Source organism: Pseudophryne corroboree, chromosome 9, assembly GCF_028390025.1.
Source record: "Pseudophryne corroboree isolate aPseCor3 chromosome 9, aPseCor3.hap2, whole genome shotgun sequence".
NCBI classification, from domain to species: Eukaryota; Metazoa; Chordata; class Amphibia; order Anura; family Myobatrachidae; genus Pseudophryne; species Pseudophryne corroboree.
In genome coordinates, this window is record NC_086452.1 from 281,949,420 (window position 1) to 281,973,922 (window position 24,503).

At 47.4% G+C, this 24,503-nt stretch overlaps 1 protein-coding gene across 1 annotated transcript in view; it reads right to left on the minus strand.

Annotated features, from left to right (window-relative positions):
- The window catches only part of MYH9 (myosin heavy chain 9), an 889,869-nt gene that overhangs the window by 493,267 nt on the left and 372,099 nt on the right, over positions 1-24,503 (minus strand). The window contains 3 exon segments of the mRNA XM_063940322.1: positions 12,859-12,928; positions 13,036-13,157; positions 23,098-23,291. Coding sequence (XP_063796392.1) covers positions 12,859-12,928; positions 13,036-13,157; positions 23,098-23,291 — 386 coding nt within the window.

Sequence of the window (24,503 nt, forward strand, 5' to 3'; positions counted from 1 at the left end):
CGTCCATATCCCAAGAGTACTCCAGTGACCCCTAGAGGATGAAAAAGAAATGCCAGCACTGAATTAAACAAAGCATCTTGCATCTGCCATCACATGCTGGAAGTAGAAGGTATGAAAGAGCTAGGAGGACCCTGAAAACCTCAAATGCTACTAGACCAGATTCAGAACACTATAGACATTTAAATAGTCCAAATGACAGATTAGTAAAGCGTTACAGATATGTCCAGCTTTATCTTATAGCCAGGGAGCAGCTATTCGCAACAGGTTTACCACGAATAGTGTGCACCCCTGTATGCACCCTCCTCCTTAAGAATGCATGGTGCGTAAGAATGTTGCGACTAGTCGCAGCAAGGTGTGGATGAACGCTGATGCAATGTATACGTGAGCAGCAATCCATTTTTGCAAGGTGAGTAGGGATACATCTACATAAAATTATTGGGCACATGTAGTAGGGTCAGAGTTTGCCGGAAGTGCAGGTAACTGGCCAATCAGACTTTCTTTTTTAAACATTCCTTACCATGTAACAATGCAGTACCCAACTAAAACGAACTTGTACTGAACCAAATAACATTTGCAGGATAACGAAGCGCTGGGCGGGCGCCCAGAATCCTCTACAGACTACGAGAAAAGGATTTACCGGTAGGTAACCAAAATCCTATTTCTCTTACGTCCTAGAGGATGCTGGGGTCCACATTAGTACCATGGGGATGTACCAAAGCTCCAAGAACGGGAGGGAGAGCGCAGAAGCTCCTGCAGAACTGATTGACTGAACTTCAGTTCAGCACTGCCAAGACACCCCGGGCAGCTGCTCAGGAAGAACCCCCCTTAGGAGTAGAGTGGGCCTTGACAGATTTTGGACACGGCAGTCCTGCCGTAGAATAAGTGTGCTGGATAGTGAACCTAATCCAGCGAGAAATAGTCTGCTTAGAAGCAGGACACCCAATTTTCTTGGGTTCATATAGAACAAAGAGTTAGACTTTGTGACGAGAAGTTCTCTTCACATATATCTTCAGAGCCCTTACAACATCCAATGTAATTGAGGAGTCGGTAGCCACTGGCACCACAATAGGTTGGTTGATATGAAATGCCAACAATACCTTTGGAAGAAACTGCTGACGTATCCGGAGTTCAGCACTATCTTCATGGAAGATGAAGTAAGGGCTTTTACAGGATAAAGCCCCCAACTCGGACACGTGTCTAGTAGAAGCTGAGGCCAACAACGTGACCGCCTTCCATGTAAGAAATTTGACCTCAACCTCCTGTAGAGGCTCAAACCAATTGGACTGGAGGAACTGCAACACCGCGTTAAGGTCCCAAGGCGCCATAGGCGATACAAAGGGAGGTTGGATGCGCAGAACTCCCTTCAAAAAAAGTCTGAACCTCAGGGAGAGCAGCCAATTTCTGAAAGAAAATGGATAGGGCCGAAATCTGAACCTTCAAAGATCTTAACCTCAGGCCCATATCCACACCTGCTTGCAGCAAGAGGAGAAAACGCCCGAGTATAAACTCCACCGTAGGAAACTTCTTGGACTCACACCAAGAAACATATTTCTTCCAAATACGATGGTAATGTTTAGACGTTACCCCTTTCCTAGCCTGTATCAGGGTAGGAATGCCCTTCTTCGGAATGCCCTTCCGAGCAAGTATCAGGCGCTCAACTTCCATGCCGTCAAACGTAGCCGCGGTAAATCTTGATAGGCGAAAGGCCCCTGTTGCAGCAGGTCCTCCCGAAGAGGAAGAGGCCTCGGATCTTCTTGCAGTAGATTCAGAAGGTCCGCATACAAAGCCCTTCTTGGCCAGTCTGGGGCAATGAGGATCGCTTGAATCCTTGTTCTCCTTATGAGCTTTAGGATTCTTGGGATGAGTGGGAGTGGTAGAAACACGTACACTGACTGGAACACCCACGGAGAACAGGGCGTTTACTGCCTGTGGGTCTCTCGTCCTGGAACAATAACGCCGAAGCTTCTTGTTGAGACGAGAGGCCATCATGTCTATTTGGGGTAATCCCCAAAGGACTATTATTTCCTTGAACACCTCCGGATGGAGACCCCACTTCCCTGGACAGAGACCATGTCTGCTGAGGAAGTCTGCTTCCCAGTTGTCTACTCCCGGAACGAAGATGGCCGACGGCGCCAACGCATGTTTTCTGTCCAGAGGAGTATTCTGGTCACCTCTGACATTGCAGCTCTGCTCTTCGTTCTGCCTTGTCGGTTTATGTAAGCCACTGTTACGTTGTCCGACTGAACTTGAATGGCCTGATTTCTTAGAACAGGTGCCGCCTGGAGAAGACCGTTGTAGACGGCTCTTAGTTCCAGGATGTTGATCGGCAGACCGCTTCCATGCTTGACCACCGTCCTTGGAAGGTTACTCAAGTGACTGCTCCCCAGCCCCGAAGGCTTGCATCCGTGGTTAGAAGGACCCAGTCCTGAACCCCGAACCTACGGCCCTCCAGGTGGTGAGGTAATTGTAATCACCAGAAGAGTGAAATCCTGGCCTTTGGCGACAAATTCTCTGGTGCATGGGGAGATGAGATCCTGACCACTTGTCCAGGAGATCCAGTTGGAAGGTCCGAGCGTGGAACCTCCAGTACTGGAGAGCCTCGTAAGAGGCCCCATCTTTCCCAATAGGCGAATGCATTGATGAACCGACACCCGGGCTGGCTTCAAGACATCCCGGAACATAGTTTGCATCACCAACGCCTTTTCCTGCGGAAGAAACACCTTCTGCACTTTCGTATCCAGGATCATTCCCAGAAAGGACAACCTCTGTGTTGGTTCCAAACGTGACTTTGGAAGGTTCAAAATCCAAACCATGACTCCTGAGGAGGCGTGTTAGAACAATGGACTGCAGCAGCTTCTCCTTGGACGATGCCTTTACCAGCAGATCGACCAGATATGGAATGATGTTCACACCCTGTTTGGAGGAGAACCATCATTTCCACCATCACCTTGGTAAACACCTTTGGTGCTGTGGAGAGGCCGAATGGCAGGGCCTGGAACGGATTATGACAGTCCAGCAATGCGAAACGGAGATAAGCCTGATGCGCAGCCAGATCGGAATGTGGAGGTACGCATCCTTGATATCAGGAATTACCCCTCTTCCAGACCTGATATCATTGCCCTGAGAGACTCCATCTTGAACTTTAACTCCTTTAGAAAGGGGTTCAATGATTTTAGGTTCAGAATGGGCCTGACCGAACCATCCGATTTCAGTACCACGAAAAGGTCAGAATAGTAACCTTTGCTCTGTATGTGAGGTGGTACTGGCACAATGACATGTGCCTCCACCACATTTTAAACAGCATCTTGTAGTACAGTGTACAGAGGGAGACTTCGAACTTCCAGCCTGTATCCCAGGGATACAATATCCATCACCGAGGGATCCAGGCTGGACAATACCCAGACATGACAGAGTCTCGCTCCCACCGGACCCACCTCCAGGCCGCGCGATCCACCGCCATGCGGAGGACTTTGGCGTACCTGAAGCAGGCTTTTGTTCCTGGGAACCTGCAGCGGCAGGTTTTTTGGACTTATCTCAACCTCCCCTAAAGAAGGTATTGTACGTTCTGGCCCTTCTAGGCTTGTTAGGTCGAAAGGACTGTGTTGCAGATGTAGCGAAGGATTTCTTCGGCGCAGGTGCTGCTGAGGGAAGAAACAGAGACTTACCCGAGGTAGCCGTGGATATCCATCCATCTAGAGCTTCCCCAAAGAGAGCATGACCTGTCTAGGATAGGGACTTCACACTTTCTGGATTCCACGTCAGCCGACCACTGGCGCAGCCACAGTCCCCGACGAGCTGAAACAGACATGGAAGATATTCCCGCAGCCATGGAACCCAGGTATTTCATGGATTCTACCATAAAACCTGCTGAATCATGTATATTGTGTAAATATAATGCAACATCATCCCTGTCCATCGTATCCAAATACTCAAGTAAGGTAGCCAACCACTTTACTATTGCCGTTGCAATCCATGCAGTGGCAATAGTGGGACGCAATATGGCCCCTGAAGCAGTGTACAGTACATTGATTTAAGCGTGTTATAAATTTTTCTAATCAACCGGCTCCTTTAAGGCGGTATATCCTGGAACAGGCAAAACAACCTTCTTTGAGAGTCTGGACACAGATGCGTCAACAATTTGCGGGTTTTCCCATTTTTTTCCTATCTTCCTCAGGGAAAGGAAACGCCACCAGCACCCTTTTAGGGACCTTGAATTTTTTCTCAGGGTTTATCCATGCTTTTTCAAATATAGCATTCCATTCCTTTGACGCAGGGAAGGTTAGCGAGGCTTTTTTATTTTCAGTGAAAAAGGCTTACTCAACCTGCTCAGGTGTGGTATCATTAACATTCAATACATCCCTGATAGCCTCAATCAACAATTGCACCACCTTTGCAAGAGAAATGCTGCTGGGTCCGCTCTTAGAAGCTCCGCACCCTTAAAGGCACTTTCTTCCCGCTCTTCATGGATTATACTGGCCTGAGAAATTAGTGCTGGCTGCAATCCGAGGACCCCGACAGGCTTCTGGACCAGTGTAGGGGGTAAGTGCTGGCCCAGGGCACACCTCACAGCGCCGTACCATGTACCGCTGAGCCTTCCCAGGAGCGTGGTTAATACTGCGCTCCCTCCCCGGTGCCGCCATCGTCACACCGGCCCCCTACTTGCTAGGGGTGTCGGTGACTCACTCACCACTTCTTCAGCTCTGTAAGGGGTTGGCAGCATGCTGCTGGGGCGAGCGGTCCCCTGTGGCGGAGAAAGATCAGACTCCTCTGGAGCTCAGTGTCTAATCAGCAGAAACAGTGGCTCAGATCCCGTAGGGCGGAAACTACCCCCCCCCCCCTTTGTACCTCGCTGCAGGGAGGCTGTTGCCAGCAGCCTCCCTGTAAAATAAAAAAAACCTCTAAGCTAAACATTACTAGAAAAGCTCTGTGGAGCTCCCCTAGCTGTGACCGACTCCTCCGGGCACATTTTCTAAAGAGTCTGGTAGGAGGGGCATAGAGGGAGGAGCCAGCCCACACTTAAAAAGTGCCAATGGCTCCTGGTGGACCCGTCTATACCCCATGGTACTAATGTGGACCCCAGCTTCCTCTAGGACGTAGGAGAAATCCTAGATTTTGGCGACAGACTGCCCCTCTGTTGCATGTGAAGATGCGATCCGGACCATTTGTCCAACAGATCGAGCTGGAAGGGTCTTGCATGAAACCTTCCGTAATGAAGTGCCTCGTAAGAGGCTACCAGTTTCCCCAGAAGGCAAATGCATAGATGCAACAATATCCAGGTTGGCTTCAGTCCATCCTGAACCATCGACTGGATTACTAATGCCTTTTCCAACGGAAGGAACACCTTCTGCGACTCTGTGTCCAGTATCATTCCCAGGATTGGAAGCCTATGTGTTGGCTCTAGGTGAGATTTCGGAAAGTTCAGAATCCACCCGTGATCCCAGAGTAGTCTGGTTGAGAGGGCAATGATGTCCAATAACCTATCCCTGGACGGCGCCTTTATAAGAAGATCGTCCAGGTACGGAATTACGTTCACTCCCTGTTTGTGGAGGAAAAACATCTCTACCATTACCTTAGTGAACCGTAGAAAAGCGTGATGAGGTGGCCAGAACGGAATGTGAAGGTACGAATCCTTGATATCCAGAGACATTAGGAATTCCCACTCCTCCAAACATGAGATCACCGCACTCGGAGACTCCATCTTGAATGTGAACACTCGTAAGTACATGTTAAATGACTTTAGATTCAATATTGGTCTTACCGAACCGTCCGGTTTCAGTAAAACAAATTGTTTTGCAGAGGAGGTGGAACTGGAACAATGACCCGAGTCCATGGAATTGCCAGTGCATCCATGAACGATGCTTGAGGATCCCTCGTCCTTGCTCCGAAGACCGTAACCTTGTGATTGTGTCAAAACGCCATCAGGTCTACATCTGGTAGGCCTCACTTGTCCACTAGGACTTGAAAGACTTCCGGATGAAGGCTCCACTCTCCGGCGTGTACGTCCGGACAACTGAGGAGGTCCGCTTCCCAGTTGAGGACACCCGGAATGAACACTGCCGATATGGCTGGCAGATGGCGTTCCGCCCATAGAAGAATCTTTAACACTTCCATCACTGCCATGCGACTTCGAGTGCCACCTTGATGATTTATGTATGCCATCGTGGTGGCGTTGTCCTACTGTACTTTAACAAGCCTGTTCTGTACTAGAGGCAGGGTCAGTTTCAGAGCATTGAACACTGCCCTCAACTCCAGAATGTTTATCGGAAGGAGAGATTCCTCCCTAGTCCACCGACCCTGAAGAGACTGTTGTGTCAACACCGCGCCCAAACCCCGCAGACTGGCATCCGTCGCTAGTAGGACAGAGTTGGAGATCCAGAAGGGACGACCCCTGCTCAATCGTTGGTCCTGGAGCCACCAGCCCAGAACAAGACGAACTTCTGGAGTCCAGGAAAAAATGCGAGACCTGTGTCGGCGAGGCAGGCCGTCCCACTTAGAAAGGATTAACCGCTGCAGAGGGCAAGAATTAAAATCGAGCGTACTCTACCATGTCGAAAGCAGACACCATGAGGCCCAGTACTTGCATCGCCGAGTGTATCGACACACGTGGGCGAAATAGGAAGCATCTTATCTTGTCCTGAAGTGTCAGGACCTTCTCCGTAGACCAGAACAACCGTCTGTTGTGTGTGTCTAATAATGCACCCAGGTGAACCATGCTCTGAGCAGGGACCAATGAGGATTTCTTCCAGTTGAATAGCCACCCGTGGGCTTGCAGGAATTGGACCGTTAGGTCCAGATGACGGAGGAGAACATCTGAAGAGTTATCCAGGATCGATAAGTCTTCCAGATACGGCAGGATCCTGATACTCTGACGGCAGAGAAGGGCCTTGAAGATTTGCGGAGCCGTGGTCAGTCCAAAAGGCAATGTAGGTTGCCAATAGTAAACCACAGATATTGCGGATGCGACATGGCAATAGGTATATGCAGGTAAGCATCCTGTATGTCCAGGGATACCATACAATCCTTGGGTCCAAAGCCAGAACAATGGAGCTAAGACTTTCCATACGCAATTTGGATACCTACACAAAATTTGTTCAAAGACTTGAGGCTGAGAATAGGCCGGGAGGACCTATTCAGTTTCGGGACTAGTTACAACCACGCTGAATAGTTCCACATACACCCCCCCCCCCCCCCCCCACCACCTCCTCTCTGGGCCACAGGCACCAGCACTATCACTGTCCAGGCGGGATTGTACTACCAAATAGAGTTTTTGCTTTCAACGGAAGCAAAGGGATATTTTTCGAGCAAAACTGGAGAGGACGACGTTTCTTGAAAGATTGCGTAGCCGTGAGTGACGACTTCCCTCAACCAGGCGTCTGAAGTGGTCTGTAACCATACCTAGGCGAACCGCAGACGTCGGCCTTCCACGCTGGGATACCCGCCCCGTCATGCAACAGGCTTGTCTGGTTTGGAAGCAGGCTGACAGGCAGTACAGGAATGTTTAGGTTTGGGCTTAGAGGTTTTGGAAGTGCGAGCATGTTTCGAGTACGCCTGACCCTTTGCTTTACTTGAAGGTCGAAAGGAACGAAAGGTGGTACTCTTAGCCGTCGGAGCTGAAGGATTAGTACTCGGCAGACATGCAGTTCTAGCAGACAATCTTGTTCAGATCTTCCCCAAAAAGGAGGTTACCCTTAAAAGGGATCACCTCCAAGGTCTTTCTAGAGTCCAGATCCACAGACCAAGATCACACCCACAGAATCCGGTGAGCCAGAATGGACGTAGTAGACTGACTGCCAGGACACCGGCATCAGAGGCCGCCTCCTGAATGTAATGAGAGGCTGTGGTAATTTATGAAAGACACTATCTGGCATTATCAGAAAAATTAGAAGGTAGCTCCGCTTCAACTTCTTGAATCCAGGCTTCAATAGCTTATGCAGCCCAAGAAGCTGCTATAGTAGGTCTATGCACAGCACCCGCAAGACTGTAAATAGACTTCAAGCAACACTCCACACGCTTATCTGTCGGTTCCTTCAGAAAGGTGACTGTAGTGACAGGCAGTATAGAGGACACCAATAGACGTGCGACACGCGACTCCACCGGCGGTGTTTCCCAATTTTTACTTAAATCTTCAGCAAGGGGATAACGAGCTAGCATCTTTATTATATTTTTTATATTTTATATATTTTTATTATATTTTTTATTGTTTCAGTGTATCACTCACATCAAGTTTTGTTTTGTTTTTCCGGGGTTTTTTCACTTGTGTATGTCATTATTTTCAGCCATGTTCTCAGTGTTGTGGGGTTGCTAGGCAACCTATTCCTCAGGGTAACCCGGAGTCTCCTCCCGCACATGACCACGCAGCGTCGGACGTCATGACGCCAGGCCGTGAGTTCGGAAGTGAGATACAGCAACGGCGCCAGGGGATGGTTGCTAGGCACCCGGTATACACTACACTGTAGGACCGTACTCCACGCACGGCTGACGGAGACCACGCGCACGCGGACGCGTGCGTGACGTCATCGTCGGGCGTCCGGGGGGTGCGGACAATGGCGGGATTGGTGTTTGGTAAGTTCTTTTTTAGTATTTATGTATGTTGTTTTCAGAGGTACTGGTTGTGTCTTGATAAAGGGGAGCAGTCCCCGAAACGTTGACTGTAACCAGCTTGGTTGTCGTCTGATTATTTGCTGCTGAGTGCCACCAACAACGTTCATCTACATGCTCCACGGAGAGGTTGTGCACCAGACCTTTACATCATATATAAGCGTGAGTGCCGGACATTTTTCGTTTTTTTATTTTTATATATATATATATATATATATATATATATATATATATATATATATATATATATATATATATATATATATATATATATATATATATTCTCTATAATCTATATCTATATCCCTGATGCACTTAGCACCAGTCAGGTTACAGAATATAGGGATCGCAATGAGAGAGATACACTGAATAGGAGCCACAGCGCAGCTATTGGCACATACAGTCACATGTACAATGCAGAAATTATTAACAATAAAACTGCACTGGACTAGCAATACTAAGTAAAGCTATGTATGTATACAGATATAACAATGCACAGTAAATACCTGGCTGTACATCACAGGGTACTTGTACTAAATATCCCTATAGTTATGCACTTGTTCTTAACTAACACTGTCTAAACGACATGTAGAATACGTAAGTGTCCTGTAAATGCACAGCGCTGATGAGGCAGGCGGCTTTACAGAGGAGATAGTGCCCAGCAGCCCCAGAATCACAGCTCTGTGTAATGGCACCGAAATGCTGACAGGGATTGAGGGAGAGAGAGAGATGCAGCTCCAGGGCAGGTACATCTGCTGTAGATGGCGTCTGGGGTTGAGGGAGGGGCTACAGGTCAGAGTCTTATCCCATCTGCTGGACTTCACCGCCGGGTACTATGGAGCCTGTACTAAACGGATTTTAGTAAATCCGACCTGTGCTCCTTACTTTGGTGGATATAGTGGGGTCCCTACACGGCCACAGTGTCCGCGCTAGTGGCGCGGTACGTCTCCAGAGACACCGATCGGACCCTCTTTCCTCCCCCCTATCGTTCGGCCACGCGATCCAGGAGTGCAGCGGCGGCATGTGTGCCTGATGAGACCGCTGCGCCTCCGTTGTAAGTACCCGGCAACCAGGGAGTGGGTGTATACAGTGCCGCTGGGGGAGGTGAGGGAGCCGCAGCACGATATGTCAGACTGACATATAGCACTAAGTGCCTATGCTGCAGCCCATGAAGTGAGAAAAGCTTTCTTGTGAGAAAAGCTCTTTTAAGGGCTGCCTAGTGCAGCCCTCCCTGTTAGCTGCCTGCACCAACTTACAAACCGAGCTCCAGTGCCTGGAGGCAGGGATATAGAGGAGAAGGTGCAGTGCATCCTGGGAACAGTCAAAGCTTTAGCCTGTTGGTGCCTCGAATCATGATCTAACTCTACACCCTGGTGTTATTCCCTGTGGAATACCAGTGTACACCAATGCAGAAATACTAGAATCATATTAGGCTGCACAATAGTCTCCATTATTCAAATTAGAGAGCAGCAGGAGGAGGAGGAGCTGCGCAGGCTGACAGGGAGCGTGGGGGGGGGGGGGGGGGGGGAGGAATTCAATTAGTGTTGGCTGCGGCTAATTGAACCGTGCTGCCACAGTCATCGGCTCGCAGTCGCTGCCGGCAACCTAGGCTGGAAGCTGGCCGGGACAATGGAGTCGAAGTGCCCCCTTCAGGGCTGGAGCCCTACAGCAAAAGACTCCATCGTCTCCGGCAGTTCCTTCCCCTGGTGGCACCGGCAGCTTGGAGGTACTGCAGAGCAATGACAAGCAGCTCAGCCGGTCGGGCCGCTTGTCATTGCGTGCAGGTGGGAGGTAGCGGGCTGGGCAGGATCGGTTTGCGGGCCACATCTTGCCCACCTCTACTGTAGAAGCACCTCTGGTTTTGCCCTTAAACATGGCTGTCCGAAAGGACTGCAAATTGGAAGCCGAGTAAGCCTTCCTGGCTGGGGGAGCTGAGGAAGGAAGATATGTGGACTTACCCGCAGTAGCTTTGGAGATCCATTTATCTAGTTAATCTCCAAATAAGGCCTCCCCTGAAATGGTAGGCCTTCGGCGCCTTTTCTGTAGTTCGCATCAGTAGTCCACTGGCATAGCCATAAGCCTCTGCGTGCTGACCCTGCCATAGCAATGGTGCGTGCATTAAGCAAGCCTGTTTCTTTTATGGCTTCCACCATAAAGTTCGCAGAGTCCTGTATATGTTGCAGGAGTAAAATACTCTCCCCCCTAGATAAGGAAACTAACCCCTCAATTAGGTTACCTGAGCATTTAGCAATGGCTTTAGTAATCCACGCACATGCCATAGTGGGTCTCTGGGCCACCCCAGCAGCTGTGTACAAGGATTTTTGTGTGGTCTCAATTCTACGATCAGCCGTGTCTTTCAGGGAGGCTGCACCAGGGACAGGCAATACTATTTTCCGTGACAGCTTGGATACTGATGCATCCTCTATCGGTGGCTTTTCCCATTTTTTCCTGTCCACCGGAGGAAAAGGAAAGGATGAGAGTAATCTCTTAGGGATTTTAAACTTTCTATCCGGATTAACCCACGGTTCCACAACCAGGGTATTCAGTTCCTTTGACACAGGAAAAGTAACTGAGGATTTATTTTTTACATTAAAATAAGATTCCTCACACTCCTCTGTCACCTTATCAGGAATTTGCAGAACGTCTCTGGTAGCTTCTATAAGAGCTTCTATTCCCTGTGACAGAGCAGCATTCCCCCCCCCCCCCCCAATCCTCCTCCATGTCTGACTCTTCATTATCAGAGTCAGACTGCAGGATATGGGCCAGAGTACGTTTTTGTAGGTGCTGAGACGCTGGTTAGAGGACTGAGTCTCATAACTCAAACTCATCCACAGACTGTCTTAAGTATTGTGTCTCTCATTGCAGGACAATTTAGTATAAATATTGGAAATCATTCCTTTAATGGAATCCAGTCATGCTGGTTCAACCCCGCTAGCCTGGGAAGGTGCACTACACTGAGTACACAGAAGTGAGCCCCCTTGTGAAGAGTAACACTCTGCCATACATGAAACACTCTTTGCCTGACATATTGTAAATGTGACAGTACACACAGGAAAAGGTTAAAAGCACAATTGTCCCACAAAGAGCCCTTCCAGGGAGACATTATGGAGCCAGCACACAGCGCCCTTATCGCTAATGCCAAGCTTAGCCCGGTCGCAGTTTAACTACCCAGATAGTACACTAATAGTCACTCCCCCCCCCCCCCCCCCCTTCCCCCACTGCTATGACCCCCTGGTACCGCTGAGGTTATCTGGAGTCACTCCGGAAGAGCTGCGCGTCCCTGTCAGTCTGCGTCCACTGCAGAGTGAAAATGGCACTGGTGAGCTGCTGGATCTGCTCATAGTGAAGCCCCGCCCCCTTAATGGCGCACAGTCTTCCCGCTTTATTTTTTTTTTTTACTGGCTGAGGTAATTTAGTGCTTAAAACGGAGCCAGATCCTTTTTAAGTCTGTTTGCTAGTGTGGGTACAGTGTACTTAGACTCAGTTCGCCCCCTCAGAAGCTGTGCATTTGCACTGTGTATAGAGTCTGGAGGCCCAGCCACCCCATGTAGAAGCCGTGAGTCTCCGTACCCTCATGCCACCATAATGGCCGGCGACCCGCTAACCGAGACGCCGGCTAAGTATTCACCACTCTTCTGGCTCGGTTAGGGGTGGCGGTGTGCTGCGGGGATGTACGCTCGCCTTGGTGGGGCTTGCGAATAGTTCCCTCAGGAGCTAGTGTCCTGTTAGCGGGGGAACGGACCATTAACCCTGAGAGGTTCGGCCGTTTCTCCTCCCTCCTCCCCATAAGTCCCACGAAGCAGGCAGGCTGGTGCCATCCAGTCCTGTGTGAAAATAACAGATAAAATAAATGCAGAAAACTTTTCAGAAGCTTCCATAAGCGTGACTGGCTCCTACGGGCACATTTTCTAAATAGTCTGGGAGAAGCGGCATAGAGGGAGGAGCCATCGCACACTATCAAATTCTTAAAGTGCCCGTGGCTCCTAGTGGACCAGTCTATGGTACTAAATGGATTCCCAGTATCCTCTAGGATGTAAGGTGAAAAAAAAAAAAAAAAAATCCTCCGAGATAGTCTGGCATCCCGCACCACCGGCAAACTTAGATCCCATTATATATGTCCCCTATATTTGAAAATGACATGCACAAGTACCAAACGTGAAAGATAACTAGATGAACATCTTGGTTCGGCTCAGTTCACAAGTGTAATGTGAGCTGTACACCAATTAGGAATACAAAAATTGTGTCGATTTTTGCACTTACCATTAAAACACATGCTTGCTTTCCATCCATGAAGCCTTTAGGGATAGAATTTGGGGTAAGAATTTCATATCTGAGTAAACAAAGAAAAAAAGGTCACAACACTGACATTTAAATACTGTAAACACTGCTACAGACGCTTATTCAAGTGCACAGTACAAATTTCTTTGTAAAGTGTACCTTTGTCTGAATTCTTGGAAAACTATTCGATTGGGGAAGCCCTGTCTGCAGATACGAATTCCTTCCAAAACACCATTGCAGCGTAACTGATCTAGCACCAGGTGGGCATCCAGTTTTCCAGCCTACACGAAGAGAGTTACCACAGAGATCAACAAATTAAAAAAAAAAATCTATAAATCATTTGAACTTGCACTAAGTTTTCTTCTTCTTGTTGTCCTTTGGTTGAATTTAGTTTGGGCACTTCAAATTTATTGACAAAAAGCTCAGGCTCCTGCCCTTCTATATCTCCATTCCTGCCTGAGAACAGAGTTTAACAAAAACTCAAAATACAGGTCGGGAGTTACAAGTAATAAATATATATATATATATATATATATATATATATATATATATATATATATATATATATATATATATATATATATATATATATATTTTATTATATTAGAAAACCCACGCCAAAAAAAAAAAACTTAATAAAGAAAGGAGAGGGGATTCAGTGGTGACCTATGGACTAGGAGAGAAGTATTTAATGCATGTGCAAATAAAATTTTTCTCTATCCCTTAAAAGACAATGAATCACTATGAAAAGGGCAAAGCTGTCCCTAAGGGAGAACATACTCATCGAAAGATTCCAGGATTGGATGTAGAGTACTAAATACGTAAAAATTTGTGCAATACCAGGTGGCTGTCCACTGAACTGTTATGAAGAAGCTTACGCCAATCTAATGTAAAAAACACTACAGAATGGCTTGTTCCTGATTCTGTCAATCATGTACGACAGTTAGAAGGATGGAAAGAATCCTGTGGACACTAAAGAACAAATAGACAGACATACAGACACTAGATGGGCCAAGTGGTTATCATCTGCTATCAAAATCTATATATTTCTATCAATGCTGTGAACTGGAGAATGAAGAGAACACTCTTGGAGACCTCTCCAAATTAAAGCCAAAATTATGGTATCCTGATTCAGAAGGAATTTAGAAGGTCCTTTTAGCTACATCAAAAAATTCAGGAGAACACCAGCGAACCTGAAAATAAAAAATAAAATAAAAAAAAAGTGGCGGCCAAAACTGAAATCAGAAGCCACGAAAATGTCCAATAAATGTATGCACTGTAGACCAAGCGGCCACACAGCAAAGCAGCAGCGTAGAGGCACCTCTACAAGCAGCCCAAGATGTACCCACCGAACAAGTGGAGTGCACCAAAATGGTAGCAGGTGGAGGTCTGGCGTTGGCTAAATACACCCGACTGATATTCAGGCGGATACACCTGCCCAACATCTGCTTAGAGGCTGGCCAACCCTTCCAGGCAACATCACAGAGAATGAACAAGGCATAAGTATTGCGCAAGGGTGCTGTACAGATTACGTAAATGCAAACCACCTGATCCCCATCCAGGGATGGTTGAGAGACAGAATCACCATGCAAGACTGGAACCACAATCGGCCGATTAATGTTGAAAGCGAAAAAAACTTTAAGCAAAAAAAAAAAAAAAAAAGAAGCAGCTGATGTACGGAGCTTCGCCCTATCATCATGGAAGATGAGTACAGTATGGCAGCCTACACCAAAAGGCTCCTAACCCTGAAACTATGCGAGCTGAAGCAAAGGCCAGCAGGAGGTAAGTCTTCCAAGCAAAACTTGAGATCCACGTCCTCAATGGGCTCAAAAAAGGAAGATTGCAAAAAATTTAAAAACTAGGAATTCCAATGGGCCCAAGGGTGGAACAAAAGGCGGCTTGACACGGAGAACACCCTGGAGGAAGGTCTGAACCTCAGGCAGGAGGGATAAACGAAGCTGAAAGAAAATAGACAAAGCTGAAATCTGGACCTTTAAGGAACCAAAACGTAGACCAGTATCCATCCCCACCTGAAGGAACAGCAGCAACCACTGAAGGCAGAAAGATGCGGCGTGGAATTCCCTACCCTCGCACCAAGAAATATATGAATGCATTATATGATGATAGTGGGCAGCGTAAGTGGTTTTCGGGCATGAAGCATGGTGGAAATTATGACGTCCAGGACACACCTACATCTTAAAGATAGCGGCCTCAACAGCCACTCCGTTAAACACAGCCGCTGTAAGTCGGGGTGAACGAACGGACCTTGCCGTAGGTGAGCCGGACAAAAAGGCAATGGCAACAAATAGTCTACGAGTAGCATGTGAAGAACCTATAACCATGCCCGCCAAGACCATTCTTGGGCCTCCAAGAGGACCATAGCAGAATCGCACTTCATATGCTTGCCCACTCAAGGAAGATGATGAAAAGGAGGAAATAGATAGTCAAGGCTGTACTGCCAGAGAATCGTCAGAGCGGCCACTGCCTTCGCTGCTGGATCCTGTGTTCTGGAGACATAGCTCAGCAGTTGATTGTGCCGGGAGGCCATCAGATCGACCTGCGAGCAACCCCATTGCTGAAGCCGCTATAGTCGAGGCAGAGTACCTAGAACTAACAAAACCAACATCTCTAGAGGCGTCCCCCCAAGCAAACAGCCAATTCCCTAATATGTTCTGCCAGGACGGTAAGTTTGGCCATGGGAACCCAGCTAAACTTGCATAGAATCCAGGGACCAGTAACGTAGTCTTCTTAGACAACCTGGAAACAGACTGGTCCACTGGCGGGGGAGTTTCCCCACATTTCGGTCATGAATGACAGACTAGAAACGCTTAGGCACCTGGAATCTCATCTGGATGCTTCAAAAAGCAGATAGTCATCGTGTTAAGAAAAAGGGAACACAAGACTTGACGTTTACCAAACAGACGTATACAGCGATTCTGGAATCAGTGTCTGGGAAGGTCATTACCTGGCGACCTGCAAGAATGGGTGCCTCAACTCCCGGAGCTCCATGTTCCGTGTACTGAGGGGAGGACTCATCTCCCTCTGACACTTCCTTCACAAGAACAGGAGGAAGGCGAGTTGGGGGGAAGTTACGCATCAGTCATCTGACTGCAGGGCCACAGGGAGCAATCGCTTCTGACAGTCGTTGAGTCGAAGCTGAGGTGGCCCTAGCAGAATATCCCATTATCTGACCAGCCCTCTCGCCCAAGCTGGTTCTGTGTAGAGATTGAGGCAAAGCCTCTGAGGGAGGCCCTTAGTTCTGGCAGATTCCCATTCCCTACAAAAAGCTGAAGATAAAATCACACATGGCACCTGCAAAGGCAGATGCCCATAGAGGTGTAGAAGAGGGTTCAGTGGGGATCACTGTCTGGGTAACCACCCCTGCTGCACAAGAATCACAAAAGGCTGCTCAAACTGAGCTAACCTGTGTTAATTTGGCATCACACTTAGTGATCTATTCAGGAAGCAGTAAAAAGAGTGAAGAAACGTTCGAATAGAGAAGCAACCAATCAGCTTTGAAATAAGCCTTTGACAAGTACATTCTATAAAATATAAGGGAGATGCTGATTGGTTGCCATGGGCAACTTCTCCACTGGTCTGTTTCTCCACTGTTTTCACTGCGTCATGAATAGACACCTTAGTGCAGACAGACCGCTTCTGGGTAGTTTTAGCTGCTGCACCTCTGCATGTCATGGTACAGGACCTCACACCACAGACACACAACAGCAGATATATAGAATAGAGGGAGAGGATCACACAACTACCCTAATACAATTCCTTAACACTCATCAATCAGTGTCACACACCCCAGTGCACTCATAGCTCTCAGGGTTATGTGCTGCAGAGATTTGTCCAGGAGAAAACAGTGCTCCCCATGCAGATCGCAGTGCGGTAGCATCTAGGATTCCTTTCATGGAGAGGACCTCTCATAATGCAATGGGTCAATGTAACAAACTATTTGGAATAGTAACCTGTGGCGAGCGAAGTATGGCGAGGGAAGAGGGCCAGTGAGGGTACAATGCAGGATAAATAATTAAAAAACACCCTACAGCAAACGGAGACTGGAGAACTAACTTGCTGTAATGGTGTAAGAGAACTTACGCCCTCACGTCACATCATGTCCTTTTGACGAAGAGGAAATAGACACATTGTCTATTTTCCCTTTGTCAAAAGGACCTTGATGTGACATGTGAGGGCGTAAGTTCTCTTACACCCTAACAGCAAGTTAATGTTTTCTCAGTCGCAACTGGCACCACAATAGGTTGATTTATATGAAAAGCAGACAACTTTCAGAAAGGAACTGCTGACGCGTCCGGAGCACAGCTCTAACTTCATGGAAGATAAAGTAGGGGCTTTTACAGGACAAAAACCCTGACACACGTCTAGCAGAAGCCAAGGGCAACAAAGTGAGCCTTCCACGTAATAAATTTGGCCCCCACCTCCTGTAGAGGCTCAAACCAATCTGATTGGAGGAACTGCAACACCACGTTAAGATCCCAGGGCGCCGTAGGCGGCACAAAGGGAGGTTGGATGTGTAGAACACCTTTCAAAAAAGTCTGAACCTCAGGGAGGGCAGCCAATTGTTTCTGGAAGAAAATGAATAAGGCCGAAATCTGGACCTTAAGGGATCCCAACCGCAGGCCCATATTCACACCTGCTTGCAGGAAGAGGAGAAACCGTCCCAGTTGAAACTCCACCGTAGGAAAACTTCCTGGATTCACACCAAGATACATATCCAAATGCGATGGTAATGTTTAGACGTTATTCCTTTCCTAGCCTGTATGAGGGTAGGAATGAACTTGTTCGGAATGCCCTTCCGAGCTAATATCTGGTGTTCAACCTCCATTCCGTCAAACGTAGCTGCGGTAAGTCTTGATAAGACAAAGGCCCCTGTTGTAGAAGGTCCTTGTGAAGAGGAAAAGGCCTTGGTTCTTCCAGCAGTAAGTCCAGAAGATCCACGTACCAAGCCAGTCCGGAGCAATGAGAATTGCCGACACCAATGTTCTCTTTATGAGTTTTAGAATTCTTGGGACGAGAGGAAGTGGAGGGAACACATACACTGACTTGAACACCCACAGAGTTACCAGGGAATCCACCGCCACTGCTTCTGGGTTTCTCGACATGGAACAGTACCTCCGAAGTTTCTTGTTGAGACGTGAGGCCATCACGCCCCAACGACTGGTCACGTCCGTGAACACCTCTGGATGGAGGCCCCATTCTCCTGGATGGAGATAGTGTCTGCTGAGGAAGTCCACTTCCCAGTTGTCCACTCCTGGAAGGAAGATCGTTGACAGCGCAAATGCGTGCCTTTCTGCCCAGAGGAGAATTCTTGTCACCTCTGACATTGCAAATCTGCTCTTTGTTCCTCCCTGTCGGTTTATGTAGGCCACCGTCGTTACATTGTCTAACTGTACTTGAATGGCCCGATCTTGTAGAAGATGTGCCGCCTGGAGAAGACCGTTGTACACGGCTCTTGGTTCCAGAATATTTATTGGAATAACGGCTTCCAGATTTGACCATCTACCTTGGAAGGTTTCACCCTGGGTGAACGCTCCCCAACCTCTGAGACTTGCATCCGTGGTTAAAAGGATCCAGTTCTGAATTCCGAACCTGCAGCCCTCCAGAAGGTGACGCATTTGCAGCCACCAGAGGAGCTAAATCCTTGCCTTTGGCGAGAGCCGTATCCTCAGCTGCATGTGCAGATGAGATCCCGACCATTTGTCTAGGAGATCTAGCCGGAAGGGCCGAGCATGGAATCTTCCGTACGGTAGAGCCTCGTAGTAGGCAACCATCTTCCCCAGAAGGCGAATGCACTGATGAACAGATACCAGGGCAGGCTTCAAGACATTCCGGACCATTGATTGTATCACCAACGTTAGAAAAAACCCCTGCACTTCCGTGTCGAGGATCATCCCCAGGAAGGGCAATCTCCTTGTCGGTTCCAAATGTGACTTTGGAAAATTCAGGATCCAACCATGATCCCTGAGCAGTCGAGTCGTGAGAGCAATGGACTGCAACAACTTCTCCCTGTACACTGCCTTTATCAGCATATCGTCCAAGTATGGAATTATGTTCACTCCCTGCCATCACCTTGGTGAACACCCTCAGTGCCGTGGAGAGGCTGAATGGCAGTGCCTGGAACGGATAGTCACAGATCACCGCACTCAGAGACTCCATATTGAATTTGAACTCCCTCAGATACGGGTTCAACATTTTCAAATTAAAAATCGGCCTGACCAAACCATCCGGTTTCTGTACCACGAAAAGGTTCGAATACTAACCCTTGTTTTGCATCTGAGGTGGAACTTGTACAATGACATGTGATTTATCCAATTTTTGGATGGCTTCCTGTAGGACAGCCCAGTCTGCCAGCAAAGCTAGTAAGCCTGATTTGAAGAATCGGTGAGGCGGGAGTTCTTGAAACTCCAGCCTGTACCCCTGGGACACAATATCCTGTACCCAGGGGTCCATACCGGACTACACCCAAACATGGCTGAACCGTCTGAGCATCGCCCCCACCGGCGGCTCCTCCAGGCCGTGCGGTCCACAGTCAGAGGCTTTTGCTGTACCAGAAGCAGGCTTCTGGTCCTGGGAAAGTGAAGTAGCAGGTTTTTTTTTTATTTTGCCCGTCCTCCGCTAAAAGGTATTAGACGGCTTGTTCTTTCTTGTTTTAGCTGTCCGAATGGACCGTGATGTACAGTAGCTAAATAAAAGGGTTTATTCGTAGCAGGTGCAGCTGAGGGAACAAAAGGTGACTTACCTGCGGTTGCCGTGGAAATCCACGCATCCAATGCTTCTCCAGACAGAGTCCCCCGAGAGCCGAGAGAGACATGGAAGATATCCCTGCAGCCATCGAACCCAGGTCTTTCATGGATTCCGCCATAAATCCTGCAGAATCCTGTATGTTACGTAAAAATAACTTAACGTCACTTTTATCCATTGAAGCCAAGTCCTCAAGTAACGTGCCTGACCACTTTACTATAGCTTTAGAAATCCATGCACAGACAATAGTACGTCGTAGTATCGCCCCTGAAGCAGTGTATGTGGATTTGAGCGTAGTGTCAATCTTGCGATCTGCTGGTTCTTTTAACGCGGTAGATCTCGAGACAGGTAAAACCACCTTCTTTGACAGTATGGAACAGATGAGTCAACGATGGGTTGGTTTTCCCATTTCTTTCAATCCTCATCAGGGAAGGGAAAAGCAACCAGAACCTTCCTTGGGATCTGATATTTTTTTCTCCGGGTTTCCCTGGATTTTTCAAATATAGTGTTAAATTCTTTGGATGTAGGGAAGGTTAGCAAGGCTCTTTTATTATCTGTGAAGTAAGCCAGCCTCCTCAACCTGCTCAGGTGTTGTGTCAGCAATATTCAACACATCTCTAATGGCCTCAATCAACTCCACCACTTTTGCAAGAGATTCCGTCCCCCGTAGCACACCACCGTCACAGAATCGGTATCAGTGTCATACTGCATAATCTGGCCAAGAACAAGTTTTTGAGTGTACGCTAGGGGGCCCTGAAGGGACAGAACCGAACCGCCATAGAGTTCTGTAAAAACCTGAGTTGCAGTCTCAGTCTGTGCTACCCTAGTAGAAATCTGAGAAATCATACCCTCAATAGAGGCTAACCGCTCAGGCCTTTACAGGGATCTGTGATAAAATAGTACAATCCTGATTACACAGAATGGGATCATCCTGAGAGGAATTATCCTCTGCAGCATATGACAGTCCCTAGACACGACTTTTGGAGACAACAAACTACACACACACACACACACACACACACACACACGGAAAGGGCAAATACAGTCCCCCCCCCCCCAAGAATGCCAAGAGAGCCACAGACATTGGAGCCAACCCCCACACTGCTTTTTAGACAGAGTGAAGCCACTATCCAGCATTTACTGTGCACCTTAACAGGCTACACAGCCTCCCCCCAGCTTCCCTTCTACAACCCCCTGGTACCGTACAAGATAGCTAGAGCTGAATAGGAAAGACAGCTCTCCCTGTCAGCGTCTCCACAGTGATGTGCAGGCAGGAAAAATTACGCTGAACGCTACTGGGTCTGCTCTGAGGAGAAGCTCCGCCCCCTTTCATGGCGCCGCTTTCTGCGCTTTTATACTGGCCTGAGGATTTTGCTGGCAGAGGCACCAGGGTCCCTGACAGACTTGAATACCAGTGTAGGGTCCAGCGCTGCACCAAGAACAGCTGAGCCTCCGGAGCGCAGTTAGTACTGCGCTCCCATCCTGTTGCCGCCATCTTCAAACCTGCTCCCCGCTTAAGGGGGTCGGTGACGCACTCGCCACTTTGATCTTCTGGCTCTGTAAGGGGGTGGCGGCATGCTGCGGGGTTGTGCGATCACCTGTGGCATCGAACGATCATTCCCCTCATGGAGCTCAGTGCCTTGTCAGCGGAGATAGTGGCTCAGACCCCTCAGGGCGTACACTACTCCCCTTCCTTAGTCTCACGAAGCAGGGAGGCTCTTGCCAGCAGCCTCCCTGTGCCTAATACTCTAATAAAACCAGAGAAACTCCTATGGAGCTCCCCTAGCTGTGACCGGCTCCTCTGGGCACATTTTCTAAACAGACTGGTATGAGGGGCATAGAGGGAGGAGCCAGCCCACACTCTCAAACTCTTAAAGTGCCAATGGCCCCTGGTGGACCAGTCTATACCCCATGGTACTAATGTTGACCCCAGTATCCTCTAGGATGCAAGAGAAAATAAATATACACTTCAATGCAAATCAGTCATGGACTTTGCCAGTCCCTAACAAGAGTATCCAAGCCTTAGATAAGGAGACCATCTGCTGACAGGTATAACACATAAGGCCCAGGAAAGGTCAACCCTGTGATGGAGTTGTGTTTCATTTCTTGAAACCGAAAATCCAAACAAATGCATCCAAAGCCCAGACTTGTGTCCAGAACAGCAAAAAAGTCTTCTGCAAAGCTGGAGATCATCCTAAGTAAGGCTCTCAGAAAGAAAGCAATGACTACCATGATGTGTATGGTGCTGTGTCCTTGCCTGAAAGTGATGGGACTGAACAGCAACTTGCGGACACACATTTCCCTCCCAGACTGGAACAAGTAAACAATGTTCATGGACATCAAGAATTAATTCCATACATTTGACAATCATTTGCAAGGACTCCCACACTCAACTTCATTTGGGGACTTGAGTTTAAAAAACACTGAATGTCCTATTCTGAATCAGACATGTATGAGTAAAAATACAATCCTTTCTTCTGTTCCAAAGAGAAGTAATTACTCCTGTGGATAGAATGGACTAAATGGCTTCGCTCAGTGCCACACTTTGTTTTGTGCATCGAACAACCTGTAGAGGAAAAGCAACTGGGTGTGGACTATAGATCTATAAATGTATGCCCAACTGTGCCTCACTTATGCACCTGTGGTTGAATTACACAACTTTCCCCAGAACAGAATCAGACTGTATGCCAACCTGCTTGTTGGACTTCTATCTTACAAGAGGGCAATGGAGATTACGGCCTAACAACTAAAGTCTGTTTCGCTGCACATCAGTAGGATGTAGAGTTGTATGAGAAACCAGGAGAAAAGACTGCAGAAAAAAAACGAAGCACCTCTGCTTCTGTACAGGGCGATGAAAATAAGAACTGCCATTTCCGCTTCACCAAGAAAACTGAATCTTTTTGGTGGGTTTGCCTAGTAGGAAGCCACTCTATGGAGTAAAAATACTCTGGGCCAAGCACAAAGACAGTTTTCCAAAACAATCGGCATAATAATGCAGGGATGAACCGAAGTGGATAACCTACTCAAAAAGCATGGAGCAACCTACCTCAATACTGCTCTTCTGGTACATAATGCAGCGCTGGTTCTGTCCCAATGGTTAGAGATGGTTCAATCCATACCTGTGTTTAGCAGAGCCCCCCCCCCCCCCCCACCCCTTCATGGAAGCAATCCCCCTGCAGGAACGGGCTGCTGCAGCAGGAAGCGCTGATCTTGGAACCTCCATGGCCCTGCCCAGGCATTTATAACTGTTGCAAAAACAAATACAGCAACAGTTGTGGACAATTTTTGTAAAACCGATATGGTGAAGTAGCCACCAGGGCATAGATGGGGAGAAACATGAGCTTTTTGCCAGTAAATATAGAGTGCTCAAGCACTTTGTAGTACATTCTATAACCCACGGAAATTCCAGTGTGCCTTATTGGGTTAACACAGAAAAAGACTAATAAGCACATCCAATACCTTTTTCTCATGATTGGGGATGATGCAGCGCACAAAGTTTGGGTTTGTGTTCCTTAGCGTGGCCATCAGTTTAGAGAGTTGTTCCTTATATAGCTGACCTACAGTACGAAACATTCCTTTTCTGGTCTTGAATACACCAGGCAGAGCAGCATCACTCATACCAGCAACCTGATCCAACCCAACAATGCGATCCACTGCAGTTGAAGACAAAAATAAATGTGAAGTAGTTGTCATGCTGGGGTACCCCTCCCCCCATCCTATTTAAATAAATAAAATTACACCTTAAAGGCAAATGTTCATTTGACAAAATCTCAGTGCTGATTTACTTAGTCTATTCTTTACATGCACACATGGTACATATATTGTGCACAAAGAAACCCTGTATTTTGATTGTGTACAAATAAATCAATTATACCCCCTTTCACACATGCAACCTGGGAACTTGCCGGGTCTAGCAAGGCGGCAAATTTCCAGGTCTCAGACAGATCCTGGAAAGGAGCAGGGTCAGGTCCCAGGGATTTGTTTTCGAACAACAAAAACCGGGGTCGATGCGCGTTCACGCAGGTTTTTACTGTATACGTCAAAGGAGGAGGAGTATTAGAGATGATAAACACAAATAGTGAAAAATAACATGCACAGTGAAATTTGGAAACTACTTAATGGTCAATATTCAAAGTACATTTGGAGCAAATACTAGTATTAAAGTGTATATTGGGGTAAACTAGAGTGTAAACTATGGGAAATAAGGGATATAGAGGGCTAAACCAAAACATTTCAATAAAAAAAATAGGAACCTCTCAAGACACTAAACCTTAAAGACCAAGTTCAAACACACAGACACTTCCCTTAGTAGATGAAGAGGCAATGATGTGCGACTTCCCTTAGGTTGATGGTTATAGTATAGTTATAATAAAGCCTGAGAAAATATAATACAATTATAATATAATATATTCCTGAATAATAGAGATTTTCAAATGGACGATATTCAAATGTTTAAAGCATGGGCGGCCAATAAATGACTATTCGATCATTGCTCAGTTTGGGCACGATTGGTAGCCGGCATTTCAGCTTGTACCTCCTTTCCAGGAGTGGCGAGTTAAAATGAGCTAAATGAACCATTTGAGTGCTCAAACGGGACTTTCACAGCACACCCATTAGTTTGGTCAGGTTTAGCACCCAACCTCTCTGGGTGCGACAAGCACGATAAACAATTGAATATCGCCCTTTTTCATTACTGACACTTGGTCATATATTGTGCATAATTGGGGGAATACAAAAAACAAGATGGAGAAGCTGCGCTATTCCAAAGATGTGTCAAAAAAAATTATAAATGTATCAATATACTTTTAATAAAAATATCTAAAATAACATGGTGAACACACCATTAACATGCAACATGAAATGCA